General features: G+C 38.6%; 1 protein-coding gene across 4 annotated transcripts in view; it reads left to right on the top strand.

Annotated features, from left to right (window-relative positions):
- Nucleotides 1–23,144, top strand: part of NFIB (nuclear factor I B) — a 169,547-nt gene that overhangs the window by 77,453 nt on the left and 68,950 nt on the right. For all 4 annotated transcript variants that reach the window (XM_026073519.1, XM_026073521.1, XM_026073520.1 and 1 more), the window contains exon 3: nt 21,301–21,354. In XM_026073519.1, coding sequence (XP_025929304.1) covers nt 21,301–21,354 — 54 coding nt within the window. The remainder of the gene's footprint in view (nt 1–21,300; nt 21,355–23,144) is intronic.

Below are 23,144 nucleotides of genomic sequence, written 5' to 3'. Positions count from 1 at the left end.
AAATCTCTAGATTTAAAGGGTAAATAATAAGTTGATGCAAGAAACAGAATTAGCTTGAGATGACTTTTTCCTCCTTTTTCAGAATTAAGTACGCATTTCAGTGTTCTCTTCCAATAGATTTTTGTGAAGCTTAAATCTAGCAAGTAGCTAAGGAATGTGAGGTAAGAGGAGGTCTTACATTTTTGCAAAGTTGAAACATCTGTAGTGATGCTCCTGACAGAAGGAAGAAATCCTTTTGATTTTCCTGTCCTGATCATTCTCAGCAAATTGAAGAGAACATAGGCAAGCGACGACTGTCAGTAAGAAATATTGCAATTTCACTCCTCTTTCCTTTGAATGCTTCAGAAATCCAAGTAGCATACCAGTACTTGCCAGCAGAAATGTGAATCAATTGGTAGGAACCTTTCTAAATACACAAGTGGGATTGCTAAGATACAAGCATGTTTCCTRCAGCATTAAAATTATAGCATGGATATTATCACATTTTTTAATACAATAAATAGGATTTCACAGTTATTTGAACTCTGGGAGAGTTAAAATTTGTTCGTTTTGTTTTTAGCACAAAACTTCTTGCAGTGGTATACAGAAATGGGGCATGGGGGATTGCATCTCATTTGCTTACTGCTATAAATGCTAAAGCCCTGAGTTTTATGCTAATATGTACTAGTCTTTACCCTTGGTTGCTGGCCTGACATCAGTCTGGTCAGATAAAGGGAAATGCTGGAAGTTGAGCTTGAAAAGGCTGTTTTTATACATTGATTTTTTGTCCTTAATAAATGAACAGAAATGTCTCCTTGAGTACTTCTAATATTTCTTCCAATCCAGTTAGATAAAAAATGGAAGTTTTGCGATTCCTAGTAAACTAAGTATTTGCTGTTTCCATAGGGTGGAATGGGCTGTATTTGTTAATGCTGTAACTGAAAGTGCCTTCTTAACCCCGTGAGGATGGGAGATGGAGAACAGCTAGAGGTTTATTTTTAAAACATGCACATGAATTTGGAAGGAAGAGTGGCATCACATTTACAGAAGGAAGCCTCATCTGTAGAGGCTGTGAGCAGCAGATAAGGTAGAAAAAAATGACATAATTTTTGTAGAGGGAATGTTTTACATAGGGGAGATTAACAATGGCAGATTCTTTGGAAAATAAAGGTGATGAAGAAGATGTCCCTGTGCATATCTGACCGATAAAATATCTTGAACATAATCCCTTGCTAAACTGAGTTTTATCTTTTTTTTTTTTTTTCCTGGTTGGGAGCAGCTTAAAGGTGCACTTATTAAATATTAATAGAAGACAGACCAATTGAAATTGCATGCCGATGCAGTCTCCATGCTCTTTGGAACCTTAACCCTGGCTCACCGGTACTTTACAAGGACATCAACATTACATAGCCGTGTGACTTTGACCCTGATTACTAATTAAACAGAGGRTGAAAGTCCCCTAATTCAGAAGCCTTTTGAGTGGACAGAACCATCACAGTGAACGTCCTTTGTATTTACAGGGACAAAGATTTGCTTGATCGGTTAGAAAGGATTAGAAATAAATGTTAAATAAATAATTGATTGGACTTGATTTGAAGTCTTCTGGTGCAGCAGCGCGGCCATAGACAATGAATAGCTCATGGATCAGTTGACTAGTGCTTTCATAAACAGCTCCTGTTCAGAAGTTGTTGTATAACGATATTTGATAGGGAGGCTCAAGGCAGCAAACAGACGGGGACAGCACCCACAAGAGAAGCTTTCTGTTCACTTACTGCCTGTGAATAAGTTTGAGATTCTTCTACTAAAGGAATACCTGCTTGCAGGGACACGTCCTGTTTTCTTTTCAGTTGCGAGTGATGATAGAATCGAGGAACCCTGTAGAATTTTATAAATTTGTTAAGGAAATTGAGGAGAAACATCATGATACACTCAAATACCACCTGTGGATATCCAAACTGCCAGGTCGTTCTGATGCTCCTGAGAAACTGCTCTGCGAGCGGTAAGGAAGTAGTGGTCTCAGCTGAAGCTTAAAATCACTGAGCTTCAGCCGCAGTCAGCTGTGATCACGGAACAGTGAAGTGGCCACAAGGCATCTCGCAACTTATATTTGATTTGCTGATGGACGTGGTGAAGGAGTAGTCTCCTATCTTTATATTCAGGCACAGGATAGAATAGCTGAGGTTTCCTGGTGTTGGTCCCATGTAAGACAGATAAGAAAGCCTCTAGGAGATCAAATACAAAGGCACAGGCGCAGGAGAGGCTTGTAATGTGTAGCAGAGTTTTGTACCTTTTGCTGTTTTTTTGGTAAAATGTGTTTCTTTTTTTTCCTTTAAAAGTAGGCAAATGCATTCAGTGTCAACTATATATCAGATGTCACTGGTGTCTTGTGACAGTACATGGAGTAACTGTGCTTTGCAAAGGTCTGCATGTGCGTACTGTAGGCACAGGGGAGTAATATTAAGATCTATGCATAATTTAAAACAATAAAATTAAGCTTCCCTTAAGGAAACCCATCCTCCTTTTTTTTCCTTTTTTCCCCCAGTTACTGGATATCCCTAGCAATCAGTTTTCTTTCCCACCCACTGTCATTTTCCAGCATTTTCATGAACATGACACAACAAATTTGCAGTGCCAGGAGCTGCTTTTGTGTGGAAACCAAACTCTTTGCCTCATTGAAAACAATCAGACTGTTTTAAAACCAGCTTTGGCTTTTGCCCTTCACGCAGGACAACACTAGGTCGACGACATTTCAGGATAACTGTTTGGCAGCCATTTTAGATACTGCCTGCGCTGAGAGCTCGCTGGCTGCCAAAAATTGCAGACGATCTGTGCCAAAACACTCTTGGCAGTAGAGATAAACTTTGCAGAGATACACAGTCCAGAAATATCTTATAATTACAAAGCGCAGGGGGCAGAATGTTTTTACAATACAGCTGTGCTAATGTAAACATTTAATTTGGCAGCCTTCTCCACCCACTTTTCAATTAACTGGGTTTATGCAGATACTTTAGGTCTGTAATAAACTTTATTGCTACTTCTCTTAGAGTACAGTTTATGAAACACAGATTTGAAGTATTTTGGGGGCTTTCTATCCATTTTGTAAGGCACATTGAAAATGTTAGGCTGTCATAAAGGGGAAGTGTCAATTCCTGTTTTAAAATGCCATAGTTCTGGCTTCACTAAAAGCCTTTGCTTTAAAAATATAGATTAATTGGGGCCTGTCTCCTTTGGTTTCTCCCAAAGCAAGTAACAGGATATTAATAGAAAGAAGTGAAATCACTTAAAGAGCTACAAAAGGACATTTGTGTTGGTGATCATTAGCAAAGACAAATGTTCCCAGCGTTACGGAATGGTATTACAGAGAACAATTCCGAACAACAGTTCTTACGGATATAATTACAATAATTGTGTGATAGCTGCGATAATTATTCATACAGAGTAAAAGAAAAATAATTTCCTATCTCAAGCCTTATTCAGCCTTAGACATGGAAAAGCAGCCAAAGATCCTTTTTTGCAGACTTCAAAATGCTGGAGGTTAGGGGGTTTCATAATAAAATGAGTTAATTGACTTTGTGAAACTGGTTAATGTTTTATAATATATGAAGACATATTAGATAATATCTTTCCACTCAAAATCATATTCATTAAGGTAACTTTCTCTGCTTCCTTTATGCAGTTTTGGGGAGCGAAAAGCTTCGGCGTGGCTTTGCAAGGCCAAAATGCCGAGTCCCTCCCTGCGGGCAGGCGCTCCTCGTCCTGTGAGAAGTCACACCACGTCAGAGGGGCTGTCCCTGATGTGGAGGGCTCCGTATTCAGGGTCAGGGCACAGTAACGCGATTAAGTTAGTGTTTTTTTCTAGGGATTGCAGACTTCGGGATTCGAAGGACCAGCTTGGTTTGGACAGGCTGAGGAGTGTGGAAAGCCTGTATTTATTTGCAAGCACATTGAGACTTCTGTAGTCATGAAACTTGGACTGGAGTCCAAGAAACTGCTATCTCGACTGCTCTTGTTTTGGCACTTCTGCCTGTGGGCCAGGCCACTCTCCGCCACTGATGCTCGTGCTCATCTTCCAATCGATTTGCCAGTTCCTAATTTTCACTTTAAATGCATTTATGAATGTACTTTTAGAAGTACATTCTCTTTTTTATAATTGGCATCACATAAATGCAATTAAGTTCGTAAGTAAGAAAGAATAGCAACAGCGATTAAATACTGTGTTAGAAAGCTAATAGGAGAATTTCAGCAAAACTGTGATGTTAAAGTACTAATGACAGGCTAGTGCCTGTTTACAAGGATATTTTTGTCCCTGCTGCTGTCACCTATTGGATTACAGTCTGTAAGGGAGGGAATATAGTTTATGGATGGTATCCCACAGACTTGATTTTTGCAGGAATTACTCTTTCTCCTAAGGAATCAATAAATCAAACTTTCTGATAAATTGAAATTATCTAGCTATTTTTGTTCAGTGCTGTTCCCTTAATTAGAAGCATAATTATTCAGAGAGCACAATTACATTGTTGCTGTGGTTAGAATGTGAGTATAGCAGGGAACAGAAATGCCTTTAAGAATAAAATGCTAGAAACTTTTTGATAGACTTTGGCTATTTCATAAGCAATAAGAATTCAGTTTGGTGATGTCTGGTAGTTTTGAAAGGATTTCCTCTGGGAGATCCTTATTCTCTCCTTTATTTGGCTGCCGAGGTCTGTGAGAATGATCGCAGCGCACAGGGAGCATTTTCATTTAAAAAAATGGTGCATTGTAATTCATTGATGTTCCTCAAAATAAAACATGTAGTGAAGACCATAAAGGCACCCAGGTTGAGTAAGGTTTCCAAAGTCTGACACAACTGCCTTCAGCCCAGGGATCTGGGTGAACACAGAGGCGGCAGGAGACCCATCTCCTGGCCTTTAGCTGAGGTCATCCTCTCATCCCAAATCAGAGGGTTGAAGCTGGGTGTTCACCTAATGTTTGGGGACAGGTATGAAATCAGGTAGTCCCGCTCTCCTAATGTATATCCCCCAGTGTGAAAAGAATTAAAAAAAAAAAAATTTCTAAAGATGTAAATGCAGTTTGGTGACATTGGTCTCACACTGCTGTATCCTGTGGGTGTTTGGAAGCTTGGATGCCCCAGGAGCAGGGAGAGGAGGGGACAGAAAAGGGACGTGCGGTGGGGATCCCCTGTCCTGGCATTGTCTTAGCAGATTTTTTGAGGAAGACGCTGAAATGAATATACTGAGAGCAAGTTTTTAACCTACCGGTCCTTACAAGCCAGTAACAATGCTGCATCAGTTCTTCAGGAAACACATAAATAAGGACGAATGAAGTATTCCCCTGTACAGTAGAAGATGGTTTAAATAGATTAGGTTCTGGCATAGCACTTACGTTTATCAGGCATTTAGTGTTTAGGATGTACAATACAGCCGTATGTGACTTGCCAACTATCTGGGCTTCCCCCACTGTTTCTGGTTTGGCAATGAGGTGGTTTTTCACCCTGTTGCAACACTGACTGCCAAGGAGACATGGCCAGCTTTCTGCTTCCTGTCTTCCTCTTTGTCCTGGCTTAGCCTTCACTGTGGCTGCCAAGTCACAGATGCCAAAAGCTTCTACAAAAAGGTCAAGCAACTAAGGCTTAAAATCACCTAAGCCAACATTTGTGTTTTCTTTCTATCCTCCTGTGTTCGGCTAAGTGAAAAGTATACAGAACACAACTGTAAAAGAAATGGGGAACTTTTTTGACAATAGATATGTATACATTAGTTTTGCAAACTACTCACAGACACAGTTAACAGTAAACATTTTAAGAGGAATTCTGATTACTGCTCAGTGAAATGTGAAGTGCTAAAGATATATAATAATCTTTTTTTTTTGAGGATTTGCAGCCTCTCTCCTCCCACTCCCCTGCAATTTGTTTTACTTACTTATGCAGTTATTTTGTACTTGAGAGTCAAGTTTCTTAGAATTTGGTACCACATGTCTTTGTAGATGAATCTGCAACAACATTAATGTCTGTGACTCTGTTGTAACTACTAAGAAAATGTAGCTTAAGGTAATATTTATAACTGGAAAGGTTTAATAATGAAGTTTACCAATGTATATCTGAAAACTTACTACATGGATACTTGCACTGAATAGTTTTCTACTTTTTTTTTCCAAGACCAAATTTGTTCTCTTGATTTTGGTTTGACTACTCTGCACTTTGTGAAGGTGAAGTAGGAAGGTATGTCTAACACTTTTATTTCCATAACATTTCTTTTCATGGTTATGATATTCACCTAATGCTTTCATTTCCTGGTTTTGGAATAAGTGCTAGAGCTGATATTAGTAGCCATAAATGCAGCATGACTGTTGGCCGTGAGTTGTAAAGTCGCGTGATTGTAGGGGGAGTGTCCTGTTCAGATGATTCATCAAAGCCCAGGTTGCAAAGCACAGCTTCATATTTCAGTCCATCTTCAAAAGAGACAATTTGCTTTATTCATCATCTGCTCAGCCTCTCCCCTGCTTTGCGCATCTTTAAAGAGAGGGTGTTTCTTTAAAGGAACAGCAACAAGCGAGAGAAAGAAGAGGAAAATTTTGGGAACAGTCTCCTCAATAATAAGCAGTGTTTGATTGTCTGCCTCTTATGCAGCTGCCTAACAAACCCGTACAGTTCTTAGTGTTTTTTAGTCTATCTAATTAGAAGTATTCTTTTGGACATACAGATCCTGTTGCAAGGTTGAGGAATATTCACAGGCATATGGTGACAGCAGAAGAAAGCTCGAGAGAGACTTTGAAGAGGTGGTAGCGAAATGAATAGGTTGTTGGTTGTTAGTTCATTTGAACAGGTCGTTGTAAGTTATCTTAGAGTAAATCTTTAACAATTTCATATCCAATGTTATTCCTAAAGTTGCTTATGCCCCTAGACCTTGGGTAAAAGGATTGCCAATCTACACTAGCAGCGTGCTTCCTGGAGTCAAGCATTGCGCATGGACAACCTCCTCTAGTGCTACACATGCAAAGCCACATATTCTGAATTCATTGCATACCAGGGAGTAAGCTACTCACATAAATGCCCTCTGCTCTTAATAATGCAAAGGAAAATCCTCTATAACTGTAGATGGCATCAGCAATCGTTATTATTACCTGTGTCTTCTGAAGGTGGATTGTCTATCTCTACCCGTCCACCTGTGCTCCACTAGTTGTGATTTATACACTGCTAACCGTATTTGCTCCCTAAGCAGGGAGTATTAGTGAAGGAGTTGAATACTAATCCAGTTTTGTTGGTTGGTGAATGTTTTGGACATTCTTCAGTGCATGGGTGGAGACAGTTACATTCTCATGAAGATGAAAATGAAACATGGGTGCACAGTTACCACATTTCACAGAGTGCTAGCTTGATTTTGTGGAGTCTTTCAGGAAGTAGTCTTCTGGGAGTGCCTGAAATCAGCAAGATGATCTTGATTGCTACTGTTTATTTTGTGACCTTAAAATTGACTCATCTGCCTTGCAGAGGGAAAGATTGTGGGTGTGCTTATGTGTGTTCAAGAATTCAGCTCTTTACTACTTTAAAACTACTTCAGACTAAGTGGTTGTTCCTGCAGACCAGCAACCTAGTGTTTGCTGTTAGCGGACACTGAATGTATGTAGCCATCCAGCTGAAGCGTCTTCAGTCTGTACAGGCTTTTAGAGTCAGTATTTAATGCCTGTAAGGAGGCGTTAGTCTTTCCCACCCAGTTTTACAAATTTCAAGATAGTAAGTGGTTTATCATTTGGGCTAAGATCTTAAATGATCTTTCTGGTGATTTAAACCATTCTGGTGTTGTCATGAGCCTCCGAATGATGAAGGGGGAAATGTATTGCAGCAGTCTGCAAGAATGCTTTAATGAAGTCTGGAAGCATAGGAAAAAGTATGTTTTGTCATACAGTCCAGATATGCCAATTTACCATGGTTCTCCACTACTAATTGTATGGGAAGATTTGGTCCAAAGAGTTTGCCTCATAACCACACCTCTCGTTAGCCCCTATATATAATCACTGCACTTCTTTTTAATGTCTCATTGCTTAATAAATGCCATTTCTTAACATGTGATTTTTATTATGCATGTTTAGCCTAGTCTTTTTTTTTTTATTGCGGCAACATACTGATTACATTTTTTGCATCTGTTGATTATTAAGAAGGACTTATGCTAATAAATTTAGGAAGGCAGCTATCATCTCTTTTTGTTCTTGACGTATGCCTTTGCTCAAAGTTTTTCATGTGATTGCGTATGATCTACATGAACTCCATGACCTAACTTGAATTAGACATAGTTTGACATAGTATAGGTGAGCGTTGTTCAGAGATCCCCAAGCTAGTTGTGACTGAGTCATCCTGTGTGTGGGAAACAGCACAGCCATGTAAGCTTGACAGGCTGCTGAGACTCATGGTTTTTTGGGCTGTCTTCTATATACATGCACATACGGTCTAACAAACTGTGGTGACCTGGAGACTAAACCTGGTATAAAGCTTTACTTTTTGTTCTTATTGTCATGGCAATCTGTGTTCATGTGCTCTTTCCATCTCCTGAATGCTTACATCATGCTGTTATCAATCGCTATGCATATGGAAGCGATTTGATTGCTCATTTGATTAAAATAGAAGAAAGGGGCCATACATTAGTGCTAGTGTTTCCTGGGGGAACACAGATTTTTAAACTTAGAGCAGACAAACTAGCTTGGGATGGAGTGTGTTTTAATTTTGTTGTATGAACTTAATTTTGAACAATTGTGTATGTAGGAAGGTAAGTGCCAGACTCACTTTTGGAAACTCGGCCAAAAAATTAATGCTGGCATTTTCTTAGTTTCCTGTGGTTGCTTTGCTGCCGATGGAGTTCTGTGCTGCCAGTCCTGGTGTTCCCTAGCTCTGCTCCGAGCAGTTCATAATCATGCTTGCACAGATCCCTGCCATCAGGGTCCCTCATTCTGCTGCTGCTTGTGGAAGTACATTCGTGCCACTGGAACGGGAAAGCATCGTGTGAAAAGTGTTTCAATGAAGTCTGCCATGCTGAGCAGTTTGGTTATGACACCCGAGAATGTCATCGTAAGCACTAGAATTAGAGGTCTGAACAAGCAGGATTGTCACCTGAGCACGTCGTTCTCCGCTGTTGCTGCCCATGGCTCAGGAAACAGACATGGTTTCTGTTTGCGACCCCATGCGTATTGTGGACTTTACAGCCTCAGTATGTAAAGTGGAGATGCAGAAGAGGACAGGAAAGAAATTGAATGCAGCTCTGTGCTGGGCAGCAGAGAGCTCAGCTGTGTTGCAGCCTGAGTGTTTAGGCAGAGATGGACTATGGGAGTGAAAGGAAGAAAAGGGGTGCGTTGCTACTGAACAGCTTGAGGCTGGAGAGCGTTTGAAACAAGCTTGAGGCAGGCTGAAGAGCAGGCTCCTTACTTTGCCACATCCTGGGTTCACAGCGTTTTGTTTTGGTTTGGGTTTTTTTTTGGTTTGTTTTCTTCAAGCGCGAGGTGTGACTAGTGGGCATTCTGGAAGGCTTGCCTGTCAGTCACACCCACTGGGTGGAGAAACACAGCCCTAGGCCAAGGCGAATTTCATGAGAGAATTGGATTTTCTCATGTTCTTGCTGCTACTGATATCATACTGCTGTCCTGAAAAGACTCTATTGTTATTCACATTTTACTTTTAAGCAGGCATTAAAGGGATACTGTTTGTTACTCAGATGTACAACCTCTCCTGGAAAGCTGTTTGAAAACATTAAAGGATTTGGGGACTTAGGAGATTTGCTTCCTATAACTGTTCATAAAGCTAATGATTATTGTATAACTAGCCAGTGGGTCTCATTTGTATTTCAGTGCAAATATTAGCAATTGTATGGAAACCTGAACTGAAAGCCTACTGAAAGACAGGCTGATCTGGATGAAGTCTAGTCTTGGTATTGCACGCTTTTCCAAACCAACATTAGGTTTCTCAAACAGCACAGACAGATTGACTTTACACGGCTCTCGAGTGTTCAGCAGCAACCACAACGAAAGGAGTCTGAGTTTGAAAAGGAGCTGCAAGAACGTGTTTTTAGAAAAATGCAAGTTCTGTGTATGTATGTGGAGGGCAGGGGAGGGACAGCCAGAAGGGAGAAGGAAAGGCAAAATCTGAGAAGTTTGCAGTTTTGAGTTAAAGCTGCCGTTACATCTGCTAGAAATCTGTCATAAAAGGGTTTGGCATAATTGCAGTATATACACCCAAACTCTTGTTCGGTGCACTGTGTCTCATCTAACTCCTTCAGGTCAAGTGAGTTTAACCCATTTATCCCGGCAAAATGGAAAGCAGTGCTGTCAGCTTTTCTTAGGTATTTACTATGCATGTGCAGAAACCCGAGTACTTGAATACACATAAGATGTTGAACTGAATCTTGAACCTACTATGTACATGCATGTGGGGGGAATATGATTAATATTGTCCCCTGAAAAAAGGTGAGTATAAGTATATAAGAAACTATGTTTTTCTGTAAAGCCTTAAGACAAATTCAAAATGTTTCTGTAAGAAAAGTTACTGTGAAAGTGCTGTTGTTCACATTCATTCATGTTCTTCTGGTACTACACAAAAGACTTGCATGCTTCACTCATTAGAGTTGCCCCTCCACAAAGCCCCAAACCTGTTGGTTTATACAAGATAACTGTAATGCTACATGCATTTATGATTTCAGTACACATAGACACAGGTACATGTACAACGAACTTACTAAAAAGGAAGGACATGTGTTGTATCTTTATCCAGCAGGGTCTTTCATAAGAATGCCATTTCTGCAGTTCCAGTAGACATGTCGAATGTCTAAAGTTACTCATTCTGGGTTCATGTCTTGGCTGTTGGGTGGTGCAGCCCTTTTTGCTCTCTGCCACGACTGAAACTTGAGTTTCTGTTGTAGTTTCAGTAAGCTTGGACATGTTTTCTTAGCTCCAAAGATGTGGTAGATTTCTCAAGGTCCTGTTGTGGTGGAGCAGTGCTAAGAAAATAAACCTTAGAAACTCGGGATTGTTAAACAACATTACAGGCACTGGCAAGTTACCACGTCCAGTGACAGTTTTTTGCTGGCACAAATTCTGAGTTACTGACTTATGCTTTTTGGGTTTTTTTGTTTTCTCTACTTAGCTAACATTTAATTTTTATACATGCAAAACAAAACCCCAAGCCATGCAATAAAAATAAAAACCTTGGAATTTGAATCTGTACATCTGTTTTTTAGATAAAAAGCACTGTCCTTTTTACAAGGATATAATCCCTTTAGGTACAAATGACTAAGACGACTTGCATCAGCTTTAGTACATAAGTTAAGATACAGACAGCAAAAGCAGCCTCTGCTACATACTGAACAAGAAAGCACATTTAAAATCTTGGTCCCAAACTGTAGTTTGTATTGCACCTATGTCTGAACATTTCACCTGCGTAGAGGATGCTAATACATCAGAAATTAACACATATGAGGGATATGTGGACATGTAACATATAGTAAAAGTTACAGAATTACAAAGCAGATGCTTTCATGTGAAAGCCACAAAGCAACAGCTGAGCTTTTTTTTAATAGCTGTGGTCCGATATGACTCCAACAGCAGTACAATTGCAAATAGGGAGATGGAGAGTTTGTGGGAAAAGTGTTCTTAAAATTGCTCTTTTAAAAAGTAGAAGACAAGGTTTAAACTGGAATACTTTTGGGGGGGAGGGGTTTACGTAGTTTAAAAAATAGATACTTGCCTTTTCTGCAGAAAAATCGCTCCAAAGAAACAACAGAGTTAGTCATGCATGGTTCTGCATTTTAATAAGTATAAGATTAGGTACTTCTAATTTTTACTTACCATAAAGGGCCAAAGTAGACAGAAAATCAAGACATTGATCAGGCTTGAAATATTTATTTGGTCAGTGTTACTTAAATATTATATTATCTGTTCTCATTATCTATTTATTACATATTAAATGCTCACATATTAAATGTTCACATATTAAATGCTGGAAAATAAACATGGTGACTGTGTGTACACATGCAATTCCAGTCAAATTTTTGGACCACTAGTAGGAAAATGTGGGGTAATTTGCACTGGCCCTTCTTGTGTTTTGCCTACTCAGTGCCCGCTGATGTACCAAAAATCTGGTACCTTTACTCTCTCTTTTCTCACAGTTATTATTATTATTTTTTCAATAATTTGTATATGGGAATATGGACAGGCAAAGCAGCATGTATTTTATCTACGGATTTTTAGATTATGACAAATTAAATCCACTATAGATAGAATAGGGTAACATAACATACAAATTATATGTAGATACTGTGATCTGAGGCATAACTATCATAAACTTAATCTTTTGTTAAAAATATGTTACTTAAGAATACATGAAACTACAGTATTTCCTATCAGTCTTCTCATATGTCACCTCTATTAGATGTAAATTAATATGCCCACTAATTAAAAATTGCACCTGGCATCAATTGGCAACCACAAGAAGAGAAATACTTACTAGTGTATAGGCAGCATGGAGTGCATTTGAAAATAACACCGCGCTCTTCTGGGGTCTTTTGTTAGTGCATTCCATCTTCTGTTATGCTAAAGATCATGTTTTACCACCAGTCATAGCATTGAAATAAATTGAAATGAAAATGTATGATATATAGTTGTGATAGCAATGTGCATCATAGATCAAAATTAGAAGATGCTTAGGTAGATATTTCAGTATCTGGAAACACTGCAGTGGTATTCAGGTTGTCAAAAACTTTGCAGCTTTTTCCTCCTTTTTTAAAGAAAACATTAGCTTTTGAGGAGGGTTCCTAAACACATATATACTTACTGGCAGAGCTATTAGCTCATGCCGCTCTTAGCTGACTTGAAGAATACGAAACGCTAAAGTGTTCCCATCTAATTTTTGGAGTTTCTATGATAAGTAAAGAAGAAGCATTTTAGTTTAATTGCTGTTTATTTCCCCCAATTAGCATATAGTGTGGTAGCATACTTACCATTTTGGGAGGTCTCTCACTATAGAATAACGGAGAGGCCTCATGAGCCTCTGTTAATGTCTGTAAACTACTTTGTGGGTTCTTGGCTAGGTGATGTTACGGCCTTGCAAAGTAGTGTGCGAGTGTAACATTTTGCAAGGCTGAAGAATCTGGCTTTTAAGACTGTATATTTTAATGGAAGATCCAGTGTTGTTAGAAGAAAAATGCAGTTCTATCCTATGGTATCTGTTGAATAGGGCTTTCTTTTGTGCTTTTAAAGCATAAGTAATTTCCCATAAAGAGCTTCATCCAAAGCTCACTGGAGCAACTTTCCCTTGATTTTAACAACTTTTGGCTGAGACCCACTGTGAACAAAACTGATTTTTTTCATGGTTGTGTCGTCATTAGCCTGTGCCTAAAAATATTACCTTATGCAGTGGAAAACATTTTATCTCCCTGAACCCTTGTTACTTTACTGCCCTAAAATGCTAAGAGAGAATGAGATCCTGGCTGTGTGGGAGTCAGTGGTAAAATCCCTGTTGATTTCCATGAAAGCAGGATTCACCCTGTAGTTCTTAGATACACTGCATGAAAGTGAGGGTCATTCTTTGTATTTCACAGCATAATGTAATGGACAATTTATTAATTGGCCAAAGATGCATTCAAGAAAATTTCTATTTTTATGTGCAAATACAAACTTTTTCATTAATAGAGTATGTCATATGATTTTTTTCTTCTCTAATCCCCCAAATAAGACTTTCATTGTGTTCTACCTTCTGCCTTTCATTTTCTGAAGAATCTGTAATGAAAGCCCTTTATACCATAATGTAAAAGGTTTCTTGGTTTCCAAGAACAATTTCTGAATGTTTCTGAGTATAGATAGTATCCACAGTATCTCACAGATGGATAAAATTAAGCATCCATATCTCATCTTTTCTTACTGAATCTTGCAAGTTTTGGAAAGAAACTTCATTCTTTCACACTGATCCACATGTGGCAAGATACTTATGTAAATCTCTTCTTAAAGTACATGTCAGAAAAGAGCTAAGCTAATATTATGAAGTATGGGAAAGATTTCTTTCAAGCCATTAAAAAATAGAAATACTTTAACTTAAAAATGTGTGTGTGCCTGTGTGTGTGTGTGTGTGTGTGTGTGTGTGCACGTATGCATATATTTGTGTGTGTGTGTGTGTGTGTGTGTGTACGTACGTATGTATGTATCCCATGCGCAACTTATCTTACAACACAGCTGGGGAAAGTTGTTCGGTTTCCAAAAAGAGCAGCATATGGTCTTTATAAATTGTATAAGAAATATTTTGAATAAATAAATGTTGTGATTTATTTTACATAAACAAAAGAGAGAATTTAAATTAAAAAGATAAATCTGTGCATGGAACATAAAGCTGAAAAGCTAAGTATGCTTATTGCTATTTTGGTTCTAATAAGTGTTTCTAGGTCCTTGAATTTCTTTCAACTGTATGAAAACTGGATTTACTCCCAGAGCTCCACTTCTTAACTAGGGCATTTTAAAAACTAAACAAGGGCTGAGTCAGTTAATTAATTTAAATGAGATTACAAATCAGAAACACATTACGTAATGTTGATTTAATTACCGTTTTTTATTTACCTAATTAAAACACTCTGAAGAAAAGTTAACAGTCCCGACAATGGCCGGTTTGGTGACTTGGCAGCGGCAGGTTTGCGCTGCTGATGAAGCAGGAGGTGAACCTGGGAGCCAGCCGCGACCTCTGCCGCCCCGGGTGCCCCCGGCGTCGGGCGCTGCCCCTTGCCTTCGCCGCTGGCCCGGCGCCGGCGCTCGGGGCGGCTCTGCCGGGCTCGCCGGGCCGGTGCCGCGGTGCCCTCGCAGCTCCGGGCTGGCGCCTGCCTGGGGAATACGCTGCGGTTCTTGCAGCCGTGTCAGTTACGGGCAAACTCGTCTGTTCTTGGGGTGCCTGGGGCGGTGCAACGAAACGGGACCGTCGGTGACCGAGCCGTTTTTGCCGTGCCCTCGCTCCAAGGTAAACAGGCTCAAAACTAAATTTAGATGAAACCCAACTTCTGCCCCCCAAGCAAGCTCTCTCAGATTTAAAGCTCCTCCAAACCTTGTCGCTCATGAAGTTGGGAAGGAGGTGATGCTTCGTCCTGCAAGCATATCTTTCTCACAGGGAGGCCCTACTTATTTTTGGAGGTGCTGCTGCTTTGTGTGGACTGTGGCTCATACCATAAATCTTGGGCAGCATCCAGTAAAGAAAATGGTTGCAGTCACCATTTTATCATACGTATTCTGTTAGCCAAAGTCTTCAAGAGAAGTAATTCCTTCAAGTGTACTGGTCTATGAAAATGTGAAAGAATAAATCTCCCCTTAAGTCAGCGCACTCCTGAAAGGAAAGGGTGATATCTGCACATATTCCACTTCCTTCTTTATAGTATTGTTTCAGCAGATACTCAATACAATAAAACACTCTTAACTTGTTTATATCATAAACAAACTGTCATATCACTATGGTTGGTGCAAATGATGCTCATAAAATTGGACAATAATTTAGAGTCATCAGACTGGTGTCTTATACTATAAAAGATGTTGCTTTTGCAAAATGAAGTTGTTAAAAGTCCAATCAGTTGCCTTCACAGGGTAAAATGACATAGGTACTAAAAGGTAAACGTGTAATAAAATTATGAAAACAGTAATTAACTGTAATCTTTACAAATACACAGATGGAAGAATATGTATTTATTTGCTTTACGTAGTTTTGCTGACCACATTGTTTGCCTGTGTGGGGGTGAGGTTATACTACTTTTCTGTTGTCATGGAGGCCTTCCTACCATGATGATGCTCTCAGCTGTTGAGCTCTGAAAGATGAACAGCTGCATCTGGAATGGTTTTTCCCCCCGGGGACAGCCCAACAGTGGAGCCAGGCCAGAGAGGTTGTGCTGTCTCCATCCTTTCCAAGAGTTTTTCAAGCGACTTTTACTGATGGGGTAAAGCCTGGTGTGACCTGGGCTGCCCCCGTGGCTGAGCCTACTTTGGCCAGGGCTGGACTAGGGACCTCCCGAGGTCCCTGCCAACCCGAATGGTCCTGTGATGCTATGATTTTCACTGGTAGGACCACTGTACCCAAGTCTGCGACATCTGGTGGTGAGGTAGCACTGCAGGATGACAGTCTTGGAGGCAGCGGTTGATTCTTGTTCACGGGAGTGACTCTTTTGGTTGCCGAGTCAGACCCCGTACAGGTGTGTGAAGATTTGAACAGCATCAAAGTGATACTTACATGGTGTCAGAGCTCCCCGTTCCTTGATCCTCCCCCATACCCAAATCACAGGACTATCAAAGAACAATGATGTATTAACGTGATGGTAAATGATTAAATTAGTGCCTGTCAGCTGAGATGAACTGAGTGCAAAGGCTGTCTGTAGTCTGTGGCAAATCAAAAGTGAAATGTGTTCATTGAAATCACTGAGGAAGTTTATTTGATTAGGATGAGACCTGAGGAGAATCTGCTTATTTCTAGGACACAGCTGGAGAAAATATTTTTTCTTTTTCTTTTTATGGACCTGTCTCTATTTGTTTTCATGAACTTTAAAGTTGTGCTAATGGAGGGAGCCTTAAAAGCAAAATATATTAGTTCTGTGACAGGAGACATAAGGGAAATATAGCAAAACTTACTTTTTAAAGAGAGCATTTTCTCTTATTGGCTGCATAGAAAAAGATTAGATTACCAGGGAATGTTAAAAATCCCTCAGGAAGCTAAACTGTTAAACAGCAGCATGACTTTCTTGGCTTTGTTAGGGTGTGTGTTCCTCCTGCTGCTTTTTGTCAAAGGAGATGTTCCTCTCTGAGGTGCAAAAGGAGAAAGCATCTTGTTACCCAGATGGTGAACCAACAGCTTTTTTCCCCACTTCCTTATGCAACTGAAAATGATGTGACATGGCATCGTCTTTCTCCCACTGGCAGGGGAAATGGACAGTTTTTTTTCACCACCCGTCAGTTTTTCTTGACCTTGCCGGTGGTGAGAGTTGTCTACACCCTTAGATACTTATCAAGGTTAACCACTAGGACTGAAAACATGGGAAACAACTCAGTATAAAATATACCAGCTTCTTGACTCATATTTTGTGCTGCTTTCTAAAAGAAGGAGTAATTTGAGATAAAAAATTTAAATATCCTGGTAGTGCTCATGTCGAACCACAATAGGTTACATTGAATATATCTGTACTATTAGGACTACATGAATATCTGCCAGCAAAAGGTAAAGGTTTGGTTGAACTATTCTGGTATGAACTGTTCATCCATGGGGCAATGACTAATCAAGACTTCATCCATTGACTTTTGGAGCAGTTAATTACAAAAAGAGCAGATCGGAAACTATGCTTGCTGTAGTTGTGAGACACAYGTGAAAGTCATTCACTGGAAATGGTAGGTGTAGGTGGACAAATAAGTAGCAAATAAGTAATTTTGAGATCTATATGGAAGAATCTTTCCAAGAAAAACATGCTGACAGTAAAATTTGAGAAGGCGGATTAAAAAAAGAAAAAGCAAGAAAACTTTTAGTTGGGAGAAACCCAAATGAAAATGTTGAAAATTTCAGGTCCATCACATGTACACAATGGGGTTTTATTTGCTATAAATTGTATAGATTTGCTTAGAACTTCTGTGTGAGGAAGTCTTTCTTTTCTGTGCTCAGAATTATGTCATGGTAAAATCGAATGCAAAGCTAGTGAGATAGACAATGAGTCTTGTTTATATCTTTCTCCATCACGCTGGAAGAAAAGCCTGAAATTTCTGATTCCAGGGCTCATGTTATTAACCAAATTAATGATCTTGTATAGATAAAGACAAAAAAAGATTTAAAATGTATTACCATGTCCTCTGCTTCCTTACTTTCCATGACTTTCCTTAAAATGCTTCTTACTTTCTCTTTTAGAAAAACATTGCTCCAGTGTCTCTTTTCATTCACCATTCTGCTTATAAATTAAGTTTTTTTATTCATATAATGATCATGGTTCTCTTGCACTTTGTAAGGCTATTTGCATGAAATCAAATCAAAAGGAGTGTTTTGTAATTACTGATACTGGTAAAAGAACCTGATCATCACAACCCATCACAGTTCTGTGTCTTTCATCCCAAGAATGAGATTCTGTGTGTTTTAAGCGAAGAGTTACGTAGATTGATTCTCCTATTCAGTGTATAATAATTCTTTTCCTTCTCGGTATTAGTGAGATCCCACTGGCAAAAAGTAGCATCTACTGGTCAAAACACGGTGAAAAAATCAATGTGTAGAAATCGTGATTGATCAGTAGTTAACATAAAACAAAGCTAAGTCTGACTGGCAAATGATAATAATTACTCAACTGCTTATCCCAGTGACTGGAAAATTCCATACTAAGTTTATCTTATTATAATATGAAAAAGGATTGTTTTAACTAACATCCTTCATTAACTCCTGGTTTATGCATCCAGAAAGTTGCCCTGTTGAAAAAGAGAAAGCAGGACTAACACCAAATTGCCTTACAAGAACTAAAAAAATTTCCTCACTTTTCACATTTTTCAGTGTATTTGAGCAGAAGAAAACTTTGAAGGCTATTTTTAGGAAGGCTTCAAAACATTAATCCAGTTTCATATCTGTGTTATCCCAAACACTTCATTTAACACTTGCACCATTGCTGTGTAAAATTAGCCTCTGAGGTAATCTTATTTTAAAAAATGATATGTACTGTTTGCAGAAACAGAGAATGTCTGTTAGAAGAATATTAAAGTTCACCCTCTGGAGGGTGGACCTCTTCTGATTGCAGTACAGGAACAAAAACTTCTGTTCTTATGAAGGCCCATATGCAGAAACTTACCATATTTTTAGCATTTCTGAAATGTTTTCAAATTAATTTGATCTGATTTTTTGAAATGATGTGCTGTGTCTTATCATGAAAAGACAGAGGCGTACAAAATAGATACACATTGTTCATTGTCTTTCACAGAACTCATTGAGGCAGTTCAGGAGATTTTCCTAGCCCTGCAAACTAACTTATGAGTATAACCGACAAGAAAAATCTGATCAATAGCTGTGGCTATTAGTTGTTTAAAGGGCTTTTTGTTACTTGTAAAGAGCAATATGTGTTACTGATTTACTCAGGAAAGAGTTACTTCCCATGTAACATTATTGAAACCACCTAATTCCTCTGCACTCAAACACTCTTTCTTATAATCAATTCAAGATTTTATGGAAGCCTAAGCTTTAGCCTAAAGTAAGAATACACATGTGGTTTTATCAGCAAATAGGCGAATATATCTAGGAATAGTAACTAAGTATTAGATCTAACAAATACGAATTAAAATTGAGAGCTGAGATTGAATTTACTTTCCTTCTGGACTCTAGCAAAAAAGGATTAGGCATGGAAAAATTGAAATAAAAATAGGAGTTTTGATTTTCTYTATGACATCCTTCCTCTATTTCAGACTTTTCACAGCATATATAGCAATATACAGAAAAAGCAATTAGATGTCAATCTCAGTGATGAATTGTTCCTTAAGGCCCTTTCAGGGAGAGGTACCATGTCTGCTACCACCTACCAGACTTCTCAGGAAGATTCAGACCTTGAGACCAGCTATGATGATGGGAATTTCAGGCATCCTGGGTGCTGTACACTGAGGCAGGCCTCTGAAGGTGCCCCTGTTTCAGGAAAACCATGGGATGCACAGAATTTTATGAGGGCTTGCTTTTTTTTCTGCTTACCCTGGGTGGAAGAAGGTAGAGGAAATCTCATGACATGAAGTTAGCTTTCCTGCATGGATTTTACTGTGTGCAAGAATCATTTCGTTCGGTGTTGGCAAATTTAGTTGTGTTTTTAATAGCATTGAAATGGAGTTTCACATGTGCCTTGGTCTTCCAATACATCAGTTAGATCCCCAAATTCTTGTTTTCTGTAATTCAGATTGTAATTCAGATGAATTCAGTATTTCAGCTGAACATAGTTTAGATGATTGAGTTACAGGATATACAAGCAGTTTTGCTTAGAGAACTTCTCCCACGTCTTCAGAGCTTGAATTCTGATACAGATTTTCATGTCAGGTAGTACCTTCTGTAGGATCAAGTCAGTGTTAGCTTAATCTGTTTGAGAGTCATATGTGTTAAGCCACATTTGCTAAACTGATAACAGATTTTAATGAGCCTTGTGTAAAAGGGGAAGAGAATCTTTTATTCTAGGTTAAAGGCTGTATAGGTTTTAAGAAGAAGTGATGGGGATTGAGGGACCAGTATTCACTGATTTGTGTGCTTCTCTCCTCTCTTACCTTTTTTGCTTTAATTTGACATTATAAGCAGGAATAAACTTTTCCGTCGAGAACTCTGACTTGATTCTGGGCAGTGGTGGGATCCATCTGGTGGTACCAATTTCTATAGTGCTATGTTGCAGTTACTTTGTGGTTCTATGTTACTAAAGAGCAGTGTTGCATTTTAAAGTAATGGCAACTTCTTATTCAGATTATGAAACTGCTCTATTTCAGATACCTATGTACAGAACAAATGGTCATGGTTCATTTCATTTCTTTTTTTTCTGTACACAAGATTGTCTATCATGTCGCATTTTGTTGGTAGTATTTTCTGGCAGTGGAGCAGAATGTTATTATACTATTGGTGTGGGAATGCAGCAAGAAGTAGATATTTTTAAAAGAAGCTGTTTTTATGAATAGGGATAGCATTTATTATCTAGTGTGTTAACATCAAATTGCATTCTCCTCCTGATTCATTAGGTGCATGTATCAAGAGGCGAATGCATTCTTTGAAGTCTATAGGGCTTGTTTGTGTTAGTTTTTATGTTGCATTAACTTCATTTCACAACAGCTATTCTTACAGAGTGTGAACACAAAGGCTGTACTGTGTTAAAACCGACAGTCATATCTTCAGTCTTGAGTCTGCGGAGGCAATCTGTGCCTTTGTGCTTTAAGGGAAGGGTAATGAAACAGGATTCATCACCACAAACTCCATGAGTTGCCTGATCCAGTACATCTTTCTGGTCATTGCCTCAGAAGAAGCTAGCTCTGCTTTGCTGATTATGCAATATTGGAGGGAAAGGGAATGAAAAGGTACCCTTGTAGATGTGTTTGCACCCTGGGTATTTATCTGAATGACTCTCTTGTCCTTATTCAGTGATCTATGAGTTCCTCTTATGAGGATCATTGCATCTTTCACAATGTTTCTGGTTCTGTATAAAGTGGGTTATATATAGTGTGTTTGTTCAGTAATGCCTTCATGTAGAAAGGCAGGGAAATGACCTTTAAAGAACAAAGTTAAGCATTAGTTTAATACCAAAGGAGGGTATTAAAGAGTTGTGAGATACTTTCAAAACAAATTGGTAAAACACTTCTTTGATTTCTTTATAGATTCTGGACAACCAGGAAGTCCAAGCCACAATGATCCTGCCAAGAATCCACCAGGTAAATATAAGTTCCAGGGCATGTGCAATCTAACATTGTTTGAGAACAAAGATACTACTGTTAATAGTTAAAGAGAGCATAATTGGTCAGCAACCTATTTTGCACTGGTAAGTACATATAATCAGGACAAACTGTCATTATTTTAGCTCTTTTGAACTGGCAGTGCCTCAATTGTAGTTTCATCAAGATTCATTTAATCTAAGGAATTTTTGCCTCCATTTGTTCATGTTTTTTTGAAATTTGTAAGCGGTGATGGATAGAGGAATAAGGAAACGATCCCAAAGTTTCATAAAAATCTCCAAATACTACAATTATTCATTTATCGGAGACAAAACAGAATTACTCTCCATTTAAAGTCTTTGGCCTAAGTTATCAGCTTCTTCTTGCCTTTAATTTTATTTTGTGCGTGCATTTTAAAATGTAAAAATGTTCATTTTTTTTATAGAAGCATATCAACTCACAGCAGTTTCTGAACACATTGTCAGTGGGTCATGCTAATGGCATTTGGCATTTTTGTTGAGAGAGATGTCAGTGATTTCATGGAAACAGTCCTTTCAAGGATTCTCTAAAAATAAAAGATTCAAGAGAAAATCAAAACCAGACTTTGCCATTCCACACTATTTAAGCTAAAGGCTCTTTGTATTTTTGTGTATTTATCCTTCTAATCAATTGGGCTGTGCTAGTAAATCTTGTAAATCTTTGTTGTTTTATGAATTTTATTAGGGTAAGACAAACAAGTGTGTCAGACTTCCTCATACTATCACTTCTTAATGAGTAAGGAGTGACTCCTGCCAGTGAAGTCATGCTGTATCTTCTCATTTCAGCTCTCAGAAGAAGTGACTATCTGAAATAAATTTGCAGCTAACTCATTTTGTTCTTTTTCTAAATGCTAAATGAATCACACTCTACCAAGAAGTAATTGCTTCTGTGATGCTGGGCTTTTAAACATACAGGAACATTTTCTGGATCTGTTTGAATATTAGGAAAACAGCCTGTGTTGTGATTGTACAGCTTTGTATGACAGATAGGATCAAAATCATTCTATAGGTGTCATGGACTATGCCATGTGTGTCCAATGTAAATACCCAAAAGTGGGAGAACCATCATAGCTCATTATATAATGCAAAAAAATCATATTGCTTCTCTAATATGAAAAACAGAAATGAATACGGGAATATTGCAGCTATGTTTTAGACATATGAGGGCAGAACAAATTCATATATGTCAAACTCTTTTAGGTTATTTTCTAATGTGATTTTTTTTTGCAAGGGAGGATGCAGGTTTATATTAGTTTGAAATCATTTTTGGTGGGAGACTTTGATGCTGTTTCTCTCCAAACTGTGTGGGATATATGACTAGTCTTTTATTTCTCTATTAAATATATGACGTAAATTATGTAGCTTTGTGGTTTAAAAACCCCAAAGAAGCCACCACAGAAAATTTACACCTAAAACAAGCCTAAAGAATTCCCTCACAGATAATCATGGTCTTGCAAAACTTGGAGTATTGAGCTCTAGAGCATTGATTTTTGTTTTAAATTATCTCTGTTTGGTAATGCAAGAAAAAAGCCAAATGCATCACACCTCATCAGTCTGAAGAATCCAGGCTGTAGCCTCTGGGTTTGAGAAGCTGAATGCAGGGTCTGGAGCCTCATCTTCACCTTTTTCAAAAAATTTTCCAATTTTAAAGTAGGATTTAACATTTGGGTTAGGGAAGTAGAAGTACATATTTCACCACTGAGGATCATATCCTCGCTGAGTGTATTTGCTTATCCCTTAGTCTCAACTCCA

Source organism: Apteryx rowi, unplaced genomic scaffold, assembly GCF_003343035.1.
Source record: "Apteryx rowi isolate R43461 unplaced genomic scaffold, aptRow1 scaffold_37, whole genome shotgun sequence".
Taxonomy (NCBI): Eukaryota; Metazoa; Chordata; class Aves; order Apterygiformes; family Apterygidae; genus Apteryx; species Apteryx rowi.
Note: the sequence above shows the minus strand (reverse complement) of the source record. Positions and strands in the feature narration are given on the sequence as shown.